General features: G+C 39.9%; 1 protein-coding gene across 1 annotated transcript; it reads left to right on the forward strand.

Moving 5' to 3' along the window:
• The first annotated feature begins 6,999 nt into the window (after positions 1-6,999).
• On the forward strand, positions 7,000-14,276 carry LOC123820780 (leukocyte elastase inhibitor-like). Its single transcript, XM_045841721.1, has 7 exons — positions 7,000-7,154; positions 8,156-8,331; positions 10,080-10,217; positions 10,738-10,855; positions 11,822-11,964; positions 12,050-12,217; positions 13,308-14,276. The coding sequence occupies exons 2-7, from the start codon at positions 8,164-8,166 to the stop codon at positions 13,707-13,709; spliced, it is 1,137 nt and encodes a 378-aa protein (XP_045697677.1). The 5' UTR covers positions 7,000-7,154; positions 8,156-8,163; the 3' UTR covers positions 13,710-14,276.
• The last annotated feature ends 1,130 nt before the right edge of the window (positions 14,277-15,406 follow it).

Genomic DNA, 15,406 nt, shown 5'->3' on the forward strand with positions numbered 1-15,406 from the left:
GGGTTCACAGGAACAAACTTAAAGGACACATGGTCATAGACTAAGGGGAGGGTGGTAATGGGAGGGAAGGGGGGCGGGTGGGAGGGGGAACTGGATTGGGAGTAAAAAGGAGAAAACTGTATATGAACAATGATTAATAAAAAAAAACAACAAAAAAAACAACAAAAAAAGAAGAAACAGAAAATCTGAACAAAACTATTACAAACAAAATACTCAAAGCAGTAATCAAAAAACTCTCAACAAACAAAAGCCTGGGACTGGATGGCTTCACAGGTAAATTTTACCACCAAACACTCAAAGAAGAATTAAGATCCTTAATTTGTCCAAGATACCCAATGCAATCTACAGATTGAATGCAATCTCTATCAAAATACCAATGGCAGTTTTTAAAACATAGCTAGAATAAATTATCCTAAAATTTATCTGGAACTACAACAGACTTGGAATAGCCAAAGAACTCTTAAGGAAAAAACAAAGTTGGAGGTATCATGCTGAGTAACTGATATCAAACATTAGTAGAAAGCTATAGTATTCAAAACAGCATGATACTGTTGGAAAAACAGACACATAGATTAATGAAACAGAATAGAGAAATGAGAAATAAGCCCACACTCATATGCAAGAGAATGACACATGCAAGAGAATGAAGCAGGATCACTTTTTTATACCATATACAAGAATAAACTCAAAATAGAAAAAAGATTTAAATGGAAGACCTGAAAACATAAAACTCTTAGAAAAATAGGCAGTACAATTGTAACATTGTTGTTAGTTTGTACATATATATAGAGTGTGTATGTATGTGTGTGTGTGTGTGTGTATATATAGAGAGAATGTTTCCTGCGGCAAGGGAAACAAACAAAAAATAAATAAAGGGAACTATTTACATTGAACTGAAGAGTTTTTGTATAAAAAGGAAACCATTGCAAAACAGAAAGACTATCTACTAAATGGGAGAACATAAATCACCAATAGTAGATATACCTAATAGTAGGTTAATATCCAAATATATAAGGACTCCCACAACTTAACACTAATCCCCCCAAAACAATCCAATTTACAAATGGGTAAAGGACCTGAATAGACATTTCTCCAAAGATGCACAGATGCCCAATAGACATATGAAAAGATGTCAACTACACTAATCATCAGAGAAATGCAAATTAAAACCACAGTGAGATACCATCTCACACCTGTCAGAATGACTATCATCAATAACTCAACAAACAACAAGTGCTGGGGAGATGTGGCAAAAAGGGAACATTTGTTCACTGTTGGTGTGATTGTAAAGTGGTGCAGTCACTATAGAAAACAGAATGGAAGTTCCTCAAGAAATTAAAAATGGAACTAGCCTATAACTTAGCAATTCCATTTCTAGGTATTTACCTGAAAGGACCCAAAACACTAATTCAAAAGACATATGCGCCCCTATGTTGACTGACACATTATTTACAATAGCCAAGGTATGGAAGCAATGGATAGTCGCCAGATGGGCAGGGGCTTGAAGACGTGGGTATAAAGGAGGTGGGATTAAGGACAAATTGTTAGTTACAAAATATTCATGGGGATGTAAAGCATATGGAATAAGTCAGTAATATTGTAAGAAATGAGAATAACTGTCAGAGGTGTACTAGACTTATGGGGGTGATCAATTCATGAGGTACATAAATGTCTAATCATGTTGCACACCTAAAACTAATATAATATTATATTGTTATTGAAAAAACATATACAAAAGAAACAAGTCTACCATAAAAATCATGCAGAATAAGTTATCTTTACAGTATAGAGGTCTACTCAATGAACATGATATATGCTGTTGTCCAGTTAGTTTTTCAAAGATGTTTCTTAAAAATGTTTAATATTCTTTTCTTTATAGAAATTTTGAATATGTTTATATATATACAGGTTCCAGCAGCAGTAAGGCTTGCTTGAGTGCAGTTGGTAGGGTACATGAATGTCTTGCACCAGATGGATAGCAATTTGAACATTTCATCTCAAATGTCATATGGTGTTTGACTGTGATATTATTATCTTACAGTGTTACATGCTTATGATTTTTAAATAAAAGTGGGGCATTATTTGTGCTGGAGGCTCTATATTTCCATTACTTGATTTTTTAATCCTATTTTAAGTGGTATCATTTTTTAAATTTCATTTTCTGTTTGTTGGTAGTGAACAGAAAAACTGATATTTAGTCATTATCTTGCTAAACATGTACTTTAAATCTAAACATACAGCTGAATAAAATTATTAGTGCACTTACCACAGTGGCCGCATACAGAATGTTGCCCTTGTCAGATTTACAACATCTTTTCTTCTGGCGCACACAAAATGTTTACAAAGTTTGACTATATTTGGAGCCGTTAATCAAGTGGCAAAGCATTTCTGGACACTAAAATAATGTAGTAATCATGTTCTTTAACCACAATACAATTAACCAAGGGGCCAACAACACAGATAAGTAGTTCTCAAACACCTGTTGGTTACTGCTTGGTATTTTCTCATTACCATGGGTTTTATAAATGTAGCTATGGATCTTAGATAAATTAATACTACATCTTCTTTATTCTGTACCTTGAACAAGTGACTGACGTCAAAATTGACGGAAAAGGATTTGTGCACAAGCCACTGACCACGACAAGGGTGCTCAGCTTGCCAGAGAATACAAAAAGCCCCAACTAGCTTCAAGCTTATTAATCTTGTTGGGTAGTGTGGAATGAGGAAGGAGAGACAGGAAATAATACAATCACTAATATTTCACATTTTTTGTTGTTAGTATTTATAAATTACAGAGAAGTACATAAATTATGTGTACAACTCAATGCATTATCACAAAACTAATACACTTGTGTAATTACACATGTCAAGAAATGGCATGTTATCAGTACCCCACTGACACTCCCACTCACAACTCTTGTGTTAAAAATGGACCCGGGGTTTTTTCTAATCAGGCATAGTAAAACATCGGACATAGAAATGATTGCCACAAAGGAAGAATTTAAATTCACAGATGCTTAAAAATAGGAGGCATTTGATGCCACACCAAATGGGCCCTGGCAAGCACCAGGAGGCAAAGAGGGGAGAAGAAAGACCATGGCCCAGAGCTTTTGCAGGGATTCTTGCAGGAAGGAATGGGCAAGGCAGGCTAGGTACACTAAGTTTAGACTAGATAGCTTAAGTAATTTGGGTGGGCTCTACTATACAAGATGTCTCTTGTTGTTTGGTGCCTGGAGCTGATGTGGTTTAGAACGGAGGAGATATTGGCTTGGCATGAAGAGTTTGATAGAGGAGATTTTCGAGAGTGTGGTCACTGAAAGTTATATCAACGGTACACTGATAGGGCCATCAGGGAGTCACTTGCTATCTCCAGGAATTAGTGCTGGAAGAAGCAGTCTCTCCAACATTGAGAATACGGAAAATAAGGAAATACAGCCAATCCAATCCCCTGATCTCTCACACCATAGAATGGTTCTGCCTGTCTTTGAACTTTCTATAACCAGAACCACACAGCTCTTTTGTGCCTGTGTTCTTTCATTAAACAGTGTATTTGTGAGATGCAGCCATGTTGCTATGTATTGGTATAGTTTGTTCATTTTCCTTTTTGTATATTATTATGTTGTATTTATTTATCTGTTCTGCTGCTGATGGGCATTTATGTGGTTTCTAAAGTGGGTGTAATTCAAATCACGCTGTTATTCTTGTGCATGTCACCAGGTGCACATGCTGACAGACATTTTTGTTGGGAAAAATCTCCCCAGGGCTGAAATCCATGGATTGTAGCTCAGGTATGCATGTGCTCAAGTTTAGTAGATACACCCAGTGCTGTACCAGACTGCTGTGCCATCACGAATATATAAGTATCTCTGACTTTTACTGTGGCCACTTATTTATTTATTTATTTTTATTTTTTAATCCTCACCTGAGCACCTATTCATTGACTTATTTAGATAAAGAGTAATGGGGGAGGAGGGAGAGAGAGAGACAGAGAGAGAGAGAAAGAGAGAGAGAGAGAAAGAGAAACACATTGACTGGTTGCCTCATGCACACACCTCAAATGGGGATGGAAACTGCAGCTTGGGTCCCTGATCAGCATGGAACCAAGAACTTTTTGTGCGTGGGATGACACTCCTACCTACTGAGCCACCTAGCCAGGGCTACCCATTTATATTTTAAAGCCACAAGTGGAACACTCCAATATGGTTTGAAAGAATACTTACTTTGCCTCAACCCTGGACAGTAAATGTACTGATTGACTGATATATTAAGAGCAATTTTGTCTGAACTTTGTACGTATTAATTTAGAAAATGGCTTCATTTTATATTTAACCCACATTGCTAACTCCAGGTAAGCACAAATACAAAATGTCAGCAGAAAACACAAAATTAAGAATGTTTTTTCTTTATGTGTCTTAGATTTTAATTTTAACAGCTCAGTGCTTTTGGGGACTGCCCTGCCTGGTCTAGGAAGCTGTAACCCCCGTGACTTAGGCTGAGTGAGAGACCTCTGGACCAGGAGCCACTAAGGAGACAAAAACTTATTTCCCTGGCATGAACGCTGCCTGTTCTGTGCCTAAACCTCCTAAGCTTGATCAGTTAGCCAATGACGGGTGAGATTTCCCAAGGAGGGAAATGTCTAAGACAGGCATGATCACATGGAGCTTTTTGGGTAGAGACTCAGGGCTGAGGAAATGAAGGGGTAAAGGACATTAACCCCTGCCCCCTCGGCTTCGTCAAAGCCTGAGTCCTTGTTCTGAGATGTGAGATATCCAAGTCTCCTGGCTGCCTTTGTCTTCTCTGTTAACTCAGGCCTGCGGAAATAGCAGGGGCAATGCAGCCCAGACCAGAAACTGCAGACCCCGGGGTAATCAGGCCTGGGACACAGAATATGCAAGATCCTGTGAGATCTGTTTGCTGGAGGATGTTATTAGATTAGAATTGGAAGGCACAGACAAGAAACCAAAACTAGCCCTTTGAGCCCTATTAGACCTTTCAAATGATAAAATTCCAAGCTATGCCCAGAATCACACCAGGGGTCCTGTCTGCACCATTGTAAGTAACCTACTTCTTTTGATCTTTTCTACCAGACTGTGAATCCACAAACTAAGTCTGGGTTCTCAATAAAAATCTGCTTGGGAATGGATATGAGGCGCTCTCCACTAGAGAGAGTGGCCATTCTGTTCCTATTTCCCCATAGGACTTGGTTGTCTCTGTGTATGTTTTTCTTGTATTTCGAGGAGCATCTGCAGCAGAAATGGATACTGCTCACCGGAATCCGCCACACAGTGCAGCCTCTCATTCTTGACTTTGTCACTGTGACCTCTTTGTAGAAGCTAGTAAGTGGTTCTCTAGTTCTGTGAGAAATGGTGGAGAGGTTACAAGATTTGATCAATCCACTTGAATTTATCAGAGTGGCTTTCAACAAATGCTGGTTTTTTTATTTAATTAATGATAAAACACTCTAAGATCTTGGTGATTGAACTCTTTGTTTTAAAAACAGTATGAAGAGTATTTTTATCACTCATTGAATCTTCCTTGACCCTTTTCATTGCAAACCAGCATTCAGAGTAAAAAAATATCTAGAAACACATTCACAGTATACGATCCATAGCAAAAAGAAAAATAGGATTTTTTCCTTTGTTGCTGTTTTATGTTGAGATTTGCAAGAAAACAGGGAAGAAGTTTCATAAATGGAGAATTAATTTAGACCCTAGAGTACTATAAATTTTGGTGAAATTACATACCAAGGCATTTAAAGGGGGAGAAGACCCCCCCTCCCCCTGAAATAGTGGTGTTGCCATCAACTTGTAGGGGAGTATTGGGGCTGAATTTATTTTAGTTTCTAAAGATAGTGACATCAAGGTGATTGTTTGGAACTGGGAACCCTGAGAAAGAAGATACATCTGCCAGAAGGATTCCTAGTGGCTAACTGGACTCAACTTCAAAAAACAGGCTTGCAGCCATTCCTGCACAGGGGCCTCACAAACAAACATACCTTATCTCTAAGGCCTGCACTGAACTACCTGCCTTCCACACTGAACTGAAGGCATTCTACCCCTCTCATCTGGGCCAAACCTTAGAAAGAAGTTCCTGGAATAGTTTTTTCCACCAATAGGACTATGACTTTCATCATCCAACTGCAGCTGCATGAGCTATATGCCCCATCAACATCTTCACCAAACAATCAGAGCAACTCCATTCTGACCAATCAGGACAGTGATTTTGGACCAATTAAACAGTGAGAATTTGGAGTTCCCTTTTGCTTGAGGGGTGGGGACTTCTCTCTGTACAAGTCAGCTTTTTCCCTGGATCTGGGAGCACACTTTCCCTTTCCACCCAAGGCTGCCTTTTCCAGAGAAACAGGAAGACTAGCAATGGAGAGGTAGAGCAGAGCTGGCTACCTAGACAGCGCCACCTTGCTGCCATGCTGCTTTATAAGTGAGCTGTAACACTATTGAGCTGTTCCACAGCAGTGCTCTTCCCTCAGCTGTGCTATAAGACCATTGGGCTGTTGTCAGTGAATAAAACTTCCTGTTTCACCACAGCCCAAACAGGGGATTCCTGTGGGCACTGAAGTGGGGCTAGTGACCATTAATTGACACAACTGATTCCTCCCCTCTCAAACACACTCACATACACACACACACACGCACACGCACACACATTTTGGAGTATATAGATCAGATTCCAGAAAGGGCTAGTTAGCCCTCTGAGAGGTGCCATGTTCTGTTACCTGAGTCATTCACACCTAGGGCAAGACAGGCCATCAGGTCTTTGCCAGATATCTGAGTTTGCCTAGACTCAAAAAGGTGCTGGTCCCCTGAGTAGTGTACTACATGGAGTCCACCCTTGCCTATGCTTCTATAAGGCAACGCCCAGACTCCTAGGAAGTCTTCTGGCGGGGAAGAGGCACTGTAGTGCCCGCCCCGGTGAACGCCCCCAGCCCGCCGGCCCCGCCCGGCTGCTCCCCGCCCCTTCCCAGCCATCACCGCTCCTCTCCTCCCCTCCTCTCCCTCTCCTCCTCCCCCACCCATTCCTCTCCTCCCCTCCCACCTGGCAGGGCAGCAGCGCCCCACCCTTGCAACTATATAAAGCCTCTGCAGGCACTTCCTTCATTCTGTTTTCCCCAGTACCGCCCAAGGAGAGAGCGGCAGGTAAGGCCAGGCCTGAGGACTTTTAAGGAAGTGGGACTAGGCTGCCAAGCTGGGGAGGGTCCCCGGTATAGGATCAGGGAGCCGCCTCCGCCCAGCACAGCCCTGGCCCTTCGTGTCCCAGGGACGCCGAGGCCCCTGCGTGTTTGCAGTTCGAGTATTTTTCTTACTTCCGCAACTCCCTTCCTCCTTGAGCTGTCTGTAAAATTTTCTAGGCAGTCCTGGGGCCGAACCGCTTCCCATTTCTGAGGATGGAGGTGGGGGAAGGAGGGAGAGGAGGTCGATGTGACCCTAGAGATTGCTTTGCAACAACAATAATAATTCAGTGTATTACTTGCAAGCGAAGCAGCCAGCACAACTGTTCTTCCTTGCCTGTATGTGGGGAAACTAAGCCTCTGAGAGAAGTCACGGTTGGTAAGCAGGCAGCCAAGCCCAGGTGGAAGGCTGGGTCACTTGCACCAGGAGGGAGTGTCATAGAGGATGTTTGCCACCTTCTGGCTAGTGGGCTGAGGCATCTGACCTGGGGCCTGTGTTGGGTTTTCAAACTCTCCTATCGTATACCGCTATGGGACACTTAACCTCTCTAAACATTAACAACTGAAATCTTGAAAGTTAGGGTAATTATATCACTCTGCTGGAATTTGCTTTAATGAATAGTAGGTAGCTATGACTTTCTAATAGAAGCATTCTTATTACAGGTAAAGGGTGGGGAATGTGTGCTCCCAAAGGTCAGAGCCCTTTAGGATACACCCTGGGTTGTGAACTGGGGTCGCTGTTAGAGCCTTGGCCAGTTATCCCTAGTTCTCACATTTGTGCTCCTGAGACAGTGTTCTTCCCTTCTTTAATAAAAAAGGAATGGGGGGAGGGAGCAAAAGGAAAGGGGGAGGGAAGGGAGAGGAGGGAAAAGTACAGAAAAGTGCCAGGGTGCTTCAGGGTGAGGAAGACATGGAGACATGCCATTGCCTGATTTGCTGGTGTGCTTGGGCCTCTGTTCTACATTGTAGCTTCCACCATGGAACAGCTGAGCATGGCAAACACCCGGTTTGCAGTGGACCTTTTCCGCACCCTGAATGAGGACAACCCTACTGGAAACATCTTCATCTCTCCCATAAGCATTTCATCAGCTCTGGCCATGATCTTTCTGGGGACCAGAGGCACTACTGCGGCACAGATGTCCAAGGTCAGTAGAAATAAAGAGAAATGGTATGGTTTCCCTGAAAGCGTGTACTAAAAAGTTGTGCCTTTGAGCTTTCACAGTGTATTTTATTTCATTATTTTAAAACATTTTATTGTATTTTTTCATTACCCTTATACCCCTCTCTCCCTCCTCCCCAATCACCATACTTACAGTGTATTTTAAAAATTGTATTTCTGTGTTCCACAAGTATTCATTATGAGTCCGGACTTTCAGAAAATCCCCAAGAACAATTCCTGCTTTACTGGCTTTCATTCACAATCGAGTTTTTACTGAGCATATACTGTGTGCTGGGTACCATATTTTCTTTGGTTGAAGATACAGCAGTGAAGAAAGCACAAGAATCTTGGTGTGTTGCTTCTATTCCAGTGGGCAAATTTTTGAGAGCATCTCCTCTTGGACTAAGATTTTTCTGTTTCTGCTTTGCATGTAACCTGTTGCACATAAATAGTGCCTCTTACGTAATGTCACTTTTAAGTACAAATGACACATAGGAAACATGAGAAGTTGGAGAAGTTGGTGGTGTTGCCTTTTTGAGGGAACAGGTGACAATGTGCTTCTGCACTCGTGGAGCCTGGTCCTGTGCCTGGCACTGAGTGCCTGTGTGAACAGGAGGGCACTACAAGGAAAGGGCAGAGGTGCAGAGCTGCAGAGACAGGACCAAGCCGTGGCAGGTATAGCAGGTCACTCTTACAGCAGGAGAAAAGAAGCAGTAACGCCTATCTGCCTAGCCTTCCACCTGACCTTGATGGGTGTGGAGGGCACTTCCGGGCTACTTGTTCTTTAATTCTGAGAGGGGAGCTTTGGCTTTCCTTGAAACTAGGGGAAATGAGTCCCAAAAGCAAAAGTCTTTCTAGCATGCCAATCACAAATTATGTGGTGTCTGTAATTAGGGAAGGTCCATCCCTGGATTCAAGTTTATTGACCTGTTCCAGCCGCAGTGCTTGTGTTACTGTACTGTCTGAAAACCAACCATCTTTAACACCGCAGATATTAAAGTATCTTAAAGTTTTCCAAAATCCACCAGGGACTTTATTACCTCAAAAAATAGTTCTAAGGGTTCCCTACATTTCTATTTGATCATAGCAACTCTGCAAACATTCCATATCTTGGTAAGTAACTGAACTTTGTGTAGTGGGTAGATTTGTTCTTTGCATGTTAAAACAAGGAACCAGCCCAGGCCTCATAAAACTATAAAGGGACACTTGATTTGTAATGTGGGAATTAAATTTTTGCCAAATATGAACTTTATAGGTGTTATTTTTAATGAGCTACTGATAGTGTAATTTATAAAACCTATTAATCTGTAATATCTTTGTGTTTCTGCATAGGTGATGATTCTTATTTTTACTGTTTATTTCTGAGAACTTTCATTAAAACTATATTTGATACAGAATTTACATATAAACATACATGTATGATTTACTTGGAAAAAGCAGACATATGTAAATGCTTAGCTTTTTAGCCACTCATATTTGTAGAACTATAACTGTAACAAAAAGTGATATGAAACAGCTTCATATGTTATTTTTACTTCTCACAGAGGTATAAATTAAATTCTGTATTAGTTGTTCTCCCATGAACAAGTAATAACCTATTGTTATTATTGTTATGCTAGGAGTTATCAATAATTCATAATAGAAACACATTAATTTAGTTTGCTAGAAGCAAATACCCAGGAATCAGTTTCAAAATAAATAGTTATAGAAAGAATGTTTTTTTTTTAATATTAGACTCTTCATTTTGATGCAGTTGAGGATATTCATTCAAGATTTCAGAGTCTGAATGCTGATATCAACAAGCGTGGAGCTCCCTATATCCTGAAACTTGCTAATAGGTTATATGGCGAGAAAACCTATACTTTCCTCCCTGTAAGTACTTTATAGTCATGTTCTAAAATTCACTAGACAATGAGACATTCTTGAGCACTATCAAGAGTAAAGGTAAAGAGTATAAGGTAAAACTGTGAAGATTATGTTTTTTTCTTTAGTATCTCTAGTCTGTTGTGTGGTTTTTCTCTACCCTCTTCCTAACCAAACTTGTTATCAGGAAGAGGTTTAATATAAGCCATTTGCATGTATAAATGTTAATCAAATGTTGGAAAAGAGTTGTCAATTTGATACAGTACCAAAACTATAGAACTGTTCACTTAAAAATGGTTAAGATGGTAAATTTAATGTTATGTGTTTTTACCACAATGCAAAAAGTATAAGGGTTAGAATTTGTTTTGTTACAATAAAATTTACGGCTTTTAGGGCAATTTCTGTTGCTTTAAGGATTTTAGAAAACCATTTCTGTATGTAGTAGGAGTTACTCAAGGCATTTTCTTTCTTTCTTCCCTTCCCTTCCTTCCCCTTGCCACCCTCTCTCTTTTTTCTTTCTTCCCAACAGGAGTTCTTAGCTTCAACTCAGAAGATGTATGGTGCTGAATTGGCCAGTGTGGATTTTGAGCATGCCTCTGAAGATGCAAGGAAGGTGATAAATGAGTGGGTCAAAGGGCAGACTGAAGGTAAGAGAGTGGGCCCAGTGTAGTCATTACACAGTGGTCTTATTTTTCTTCTTTTTACCTTCCCAACCAGCTAATGATTCCCCTGCCTTTTTCCTCTGTCCTCATCCCGACCTTGGCAGTAAACTCTTCCACTGCCCAGTGCCAGACAGCTTTCAAATGTAGAAATACCTCAAAGTGAAAACTTAAACATGATTTAACTGAAGCAGCTAAATATTTTTTTCCCTGTAAGTTCTCAAAGCTACCTTTTAAAATGAAAACTAACATTGAATGTAAAATAGAAAGGATAAATTTTGAGGAAAATCCAGCCTGGTCACATTATGGAAAAGAATATCCTGATACTTGTGATACAAACTGCTGTGGCTGTAAATATTTTTGCCAATGTCTTGCCTGAGCACAGGGGTGGTAGGTGGCACCGGCTATGTCTCAGCTGTTTTCCTGCTACAATTCTCTCTAATCTGGTCACAGACTGAGTCAAGGCACCTACTGAACACCTGTCTCGCATACAAGGAATTCTTCTTGGCCATGCCGTGGTCACAGGGGAAATTGTGTGTGGTGGAGTAACTGTTACTACCCTTCAGGTATTTGTTACAATCTTTTTTGTGAGAGTAGCTTCCACTTGGAGGATCTGAAGAAGTGATTTATTTACTAGTAACTAAAACCATTTTCATTAAGGAATCTTTTTCATCCCTGAAAAAGAATGGCCATTCACAAAATAAGGCTATTGTTTCTCATACATTCCAGAAAAAAATTTTCCTGTTTTTCAATGTCCTGTTTTTAGCCAATAAACACTTTTAGGTGGTTTATTTAATTTTGAAACATCCCGGCAGGGCTTTCCTAACTTAATATGTTAAAGGAAATTAAGTAAAAAGTATGCATTTGAATTGAATTTTAGTGCTTATCAAATAAATGTCAGTTCAATTTTGGAATTCTGATACGTAAATGTTTAAAAATACTTTATCTTTTTAGGGAAAATTCCAGAATTGTTGGCTGCAGGTGTGGTTGATAAGATGACTAAACTTGTGCTAGTTAATGCCATCTATTTCAAAGGAAACTGGCAGAAGAAATTCAGTGAAATAGCCACAACCGATGTACCTTTCAGATTGAATAAGGTGAGGTGACGTAATTATAAAATTACTCTTTGCTATAAAAGAGAGCAGATAATAATGTGAGTGACTTGTTTTTTCAACTGTTCAGAAAGACACAAAGACAGTGAAAATGATGTATCAGAAGGAGAAATTTCCATATGGGTACATCGAGGACCTTAAGTGTCGTATGTTGGAACTGCCTTACCAAGGCAGGGAGCTCAGTATGGTTATCTTGCTGCCAGACGACATCGAGGACGAATCCACAGGTCTGAAGAAGGTAACAGCTCCCACACTGATGCTCCATGTTTCCCTCTGATATATCGATTCTGCCTTGTGTGTGTGGCATGTGATAGCTTCTCATGTATTTACTGAAACTGCTTGATTTTCCTTTCCAATTCTTTGCATTCCTTTGTGAATTAGCCTATCAGTGTTTGCTACTCTGAAGCCCTAAGTTGAACTTTCCAGCTATTGTCAGTGAATGGTTGTGGTTGGGGCTATCTAAAGATACCTATTAAATTTAAAATCAGTCAGTGGCAGCTCATGGAAACGCCCTTAAGTGAACTTTAGAGGAAAGTGCAGCAGAATTAGAATTGTTTTGTTGAAACAAATTTTTTTAAATTAAAAAGACCTAAAACATGTCTAGTATATAGTTTTATCTTGTACTATGAAATCCTATTATTATGCTGCTCATTCTCATCACAATTCATATAGATTGTGCATTAAATTTCTAAGAGCTACATAGTAGAAAAGACTTGTGTGGTGCATTAGCTTGAAAGTTAAGCCTGTTGTCTAGCATGAACTGTGTATGATGTTTATTATATATAATTTAAAGGTGGTGATCTTTCTCGCCAGGCTAAGGTAAAACTGTGAAGATTATGTTTTTTCTTTAGTATCTGTAGTCTGTTGTGTGGTTTTTCTTTACCCTCTTCCTAACCAGACTTGTTATCAGGCAGGGGTTTAATATTAGCCATTTACATGTATAAAGAATGTATTGAAGTCAAGTTGTTCCTTATTTTAATTGTATTTCCACATTTGTCTCTCATGATAGCATTCCGGGGTGGAAGGGATTTAGAAAGGCGTGGATGGATGGATGAGTGGGTGAGTGATGGATGGATAGTTGGTAGAGCCAGTGTCCAGAGTCCCTGTTACATGTGCCCTTGATAGCTTGGAACAAAGCTCTGTTCTGTTATCACCAATTGCTAAAAAGAAACGAAATCCTACAAATGGAATCTGTTTTAGCACAAAACATGAAGGAAGCTAATTAGCAACTGATATTATGAGTCCATTCATTTCAATAATGCTTTTATTACCTTACTTATGTGAATGAAATTGATCTCACCTGTTCTGTTTGCCCATTGTCATTCCAGATTGAGGAACAATTGACTTTGGAAAAGCTGCATGAGTGGACCAAACCTGAGAATCTGGATAGCACTGAAGTCAATGTTCACTTGCCCAAGTTCAAGCTGGAAGAGAGCTACAACCTCAACTCACACCTAGCCCGCCTGGGTGTAGAGGATCTCTTTAATAGCAAGGCTGACTTGTCTGGCATGTCAGGAACCAGAGATCTTTTTATATCAAAAATCATCCACAAGTCTTTTGTGGAAGTGAATGAGGAGGGCACAGAGGCAGCAGCCGCCACAGCAGGCATTGCTGTCTTCTGTTCACTTACGTTTGAGGAAAATTTTGTGGCCGACCATCCATTCATTTTCTTCATTCGACACAATCCCTCAGCTAACATCTTGTTCTTAGGTAGATTTTCTTCCCCTTAGAGACTGTGGAAATACAAAGTCTTTGTATTTCAGGGCTTTATTACCTGCACTTGCAATGGTAATAGTTTTCATGTTTCTTTAGCAATAAAATTACCATACCAAAACAGACCTTTAATTTCCTTTGTAAGGTCAGGTCTCTAATGTCCCTGCATTCTGTAATTCTGCTCTGTTGGCTGTTCATACCCATTAACTTTGATAGGGGTTTGTATTTTCTTTGTTTATACTGGAAATTTTCAGTGATTGCTATTGATGCAGGAATCAGATGTGCAGAATCTTGACAATGTAGTCTATGAGATTGCTATACTTTCTTGATAGCCATAGGAAAAACTATAATACTGTAATTTGTTTCACAGGTAGATTTCTGGAAGTCACAAGAGAAATACTCTGATTGTCAAAGGCAGGCTTAAAAACCAATATTCAGTTGAATATAGGAGAGCAGCCCCATTAAGTGTTGGGTTATGAAGACAAGTTTGCCTTGGCCAGTGTTTCTGACCATTCATTCTATAGGATTAGTATTCTATTACAGCCCTCCAGTTTTTAAACTATTAAAGATCCACCTGGTGATGATTTGGCCTTCCCTTTTTATTGTCCTTTATCTTCCCTGATGTAGTTTGTGTGGGATCTCACAAGGAGTTGACAAGCAGGTATCTTAGAAAAGATGCCCAGGAACTGCAAAAAGAAAAATGCAGTAGGAGAGACTGTCAGGCAAAGAGAGGTTGCAAAGATCTCACTGTCAACTGGCTTCTTGTTTTTCCTGATAAAAGCTCTTGACTTTTATCTTCCGATACAGATTGTTACAGCAATGGGATGGCTTCATGCAATGCTGGATGGGGGACAGAAGCCTCTTTGATTAATATAAACCTTGTCAAATGTACTCCTTGGAATGGGGCTTGAAACGCTGCATTTCCTGGCTCCTACAAAGCTGGTGGACTGGCTAATAATGTTTCCCAAGATTCCTCTCAGCCAGACTGATCTCAGTCCTCTTGTTTTCACCCAATCTCGGAAGTGACAGGACTATAAAATGGCGTTCTTGGACTGACAGGACTGACATGCAGGATGATAGTGGCTCCACGGAAAACAAAATTTTAGCAAATCTCCTTCCCTGCATTTCCTTTTTTTCCCTTAAAATAGTAGCACCAACCATATTCTAGATTCTCTTACCTACAGGAAAAGCAAGAAGAACAATAGTCACTGTATTATGTAATTCTTCTCTTTGGGCTTCTTATCCTAAAAGCTAGTTGGTGATCTGGAGTAAATTGTGCTAATCAAGTAGACTTGGTTAATCAAGTTGAACTTCAGGGTCCCAAGCAACTCTAGTGAAATCCTTCTTTTTATTTATGAAGGAACAGGCCCATGAACTACAAATAAATTATTGAAGGTTAAAACAGCTAGTAAATTCCAGAGCACAAAGTAGAATCCAATTAATATTCATATGGAGAACATCTAATTCTTGCAATGGTGAACTAGGTAACTCAGACCTCTTAACAGCTAAAAGCCCAAAATAAATAAGCACTTGCCCAAAGACAAAGGAGAGCTGATATGATTGTGAAGAGTTAGTAAGCAAACCAGGATAAACTGGTGAATATGGAAAATGGGATCACTTTTGCTCCAGGGTTGTTTTCTAATCCAAAAGAAGTAAGTGAGAAGTGAAGCAAGGATTTTCATGATGTTCAAGGACAGGTAGGCAGAGTTTGGGT

The sequence above is a fragment of the Phyllostomus hastatus genome, unplaced genomic scaffold (genome assembly GCF_019186645.2).
Source record: "Phyllostomus hastatus isolate PE091 unplaced genomic scaffold, TTU_PhHast_1.1 phas_contig_37, whole genome shotgun sequence".
NCBI lineage: Eukaryota > Metazoa > Chordata > Mammalia > Chiroptera > Phyllostomidae > Phyllostomus > Phyllostomus hastatus.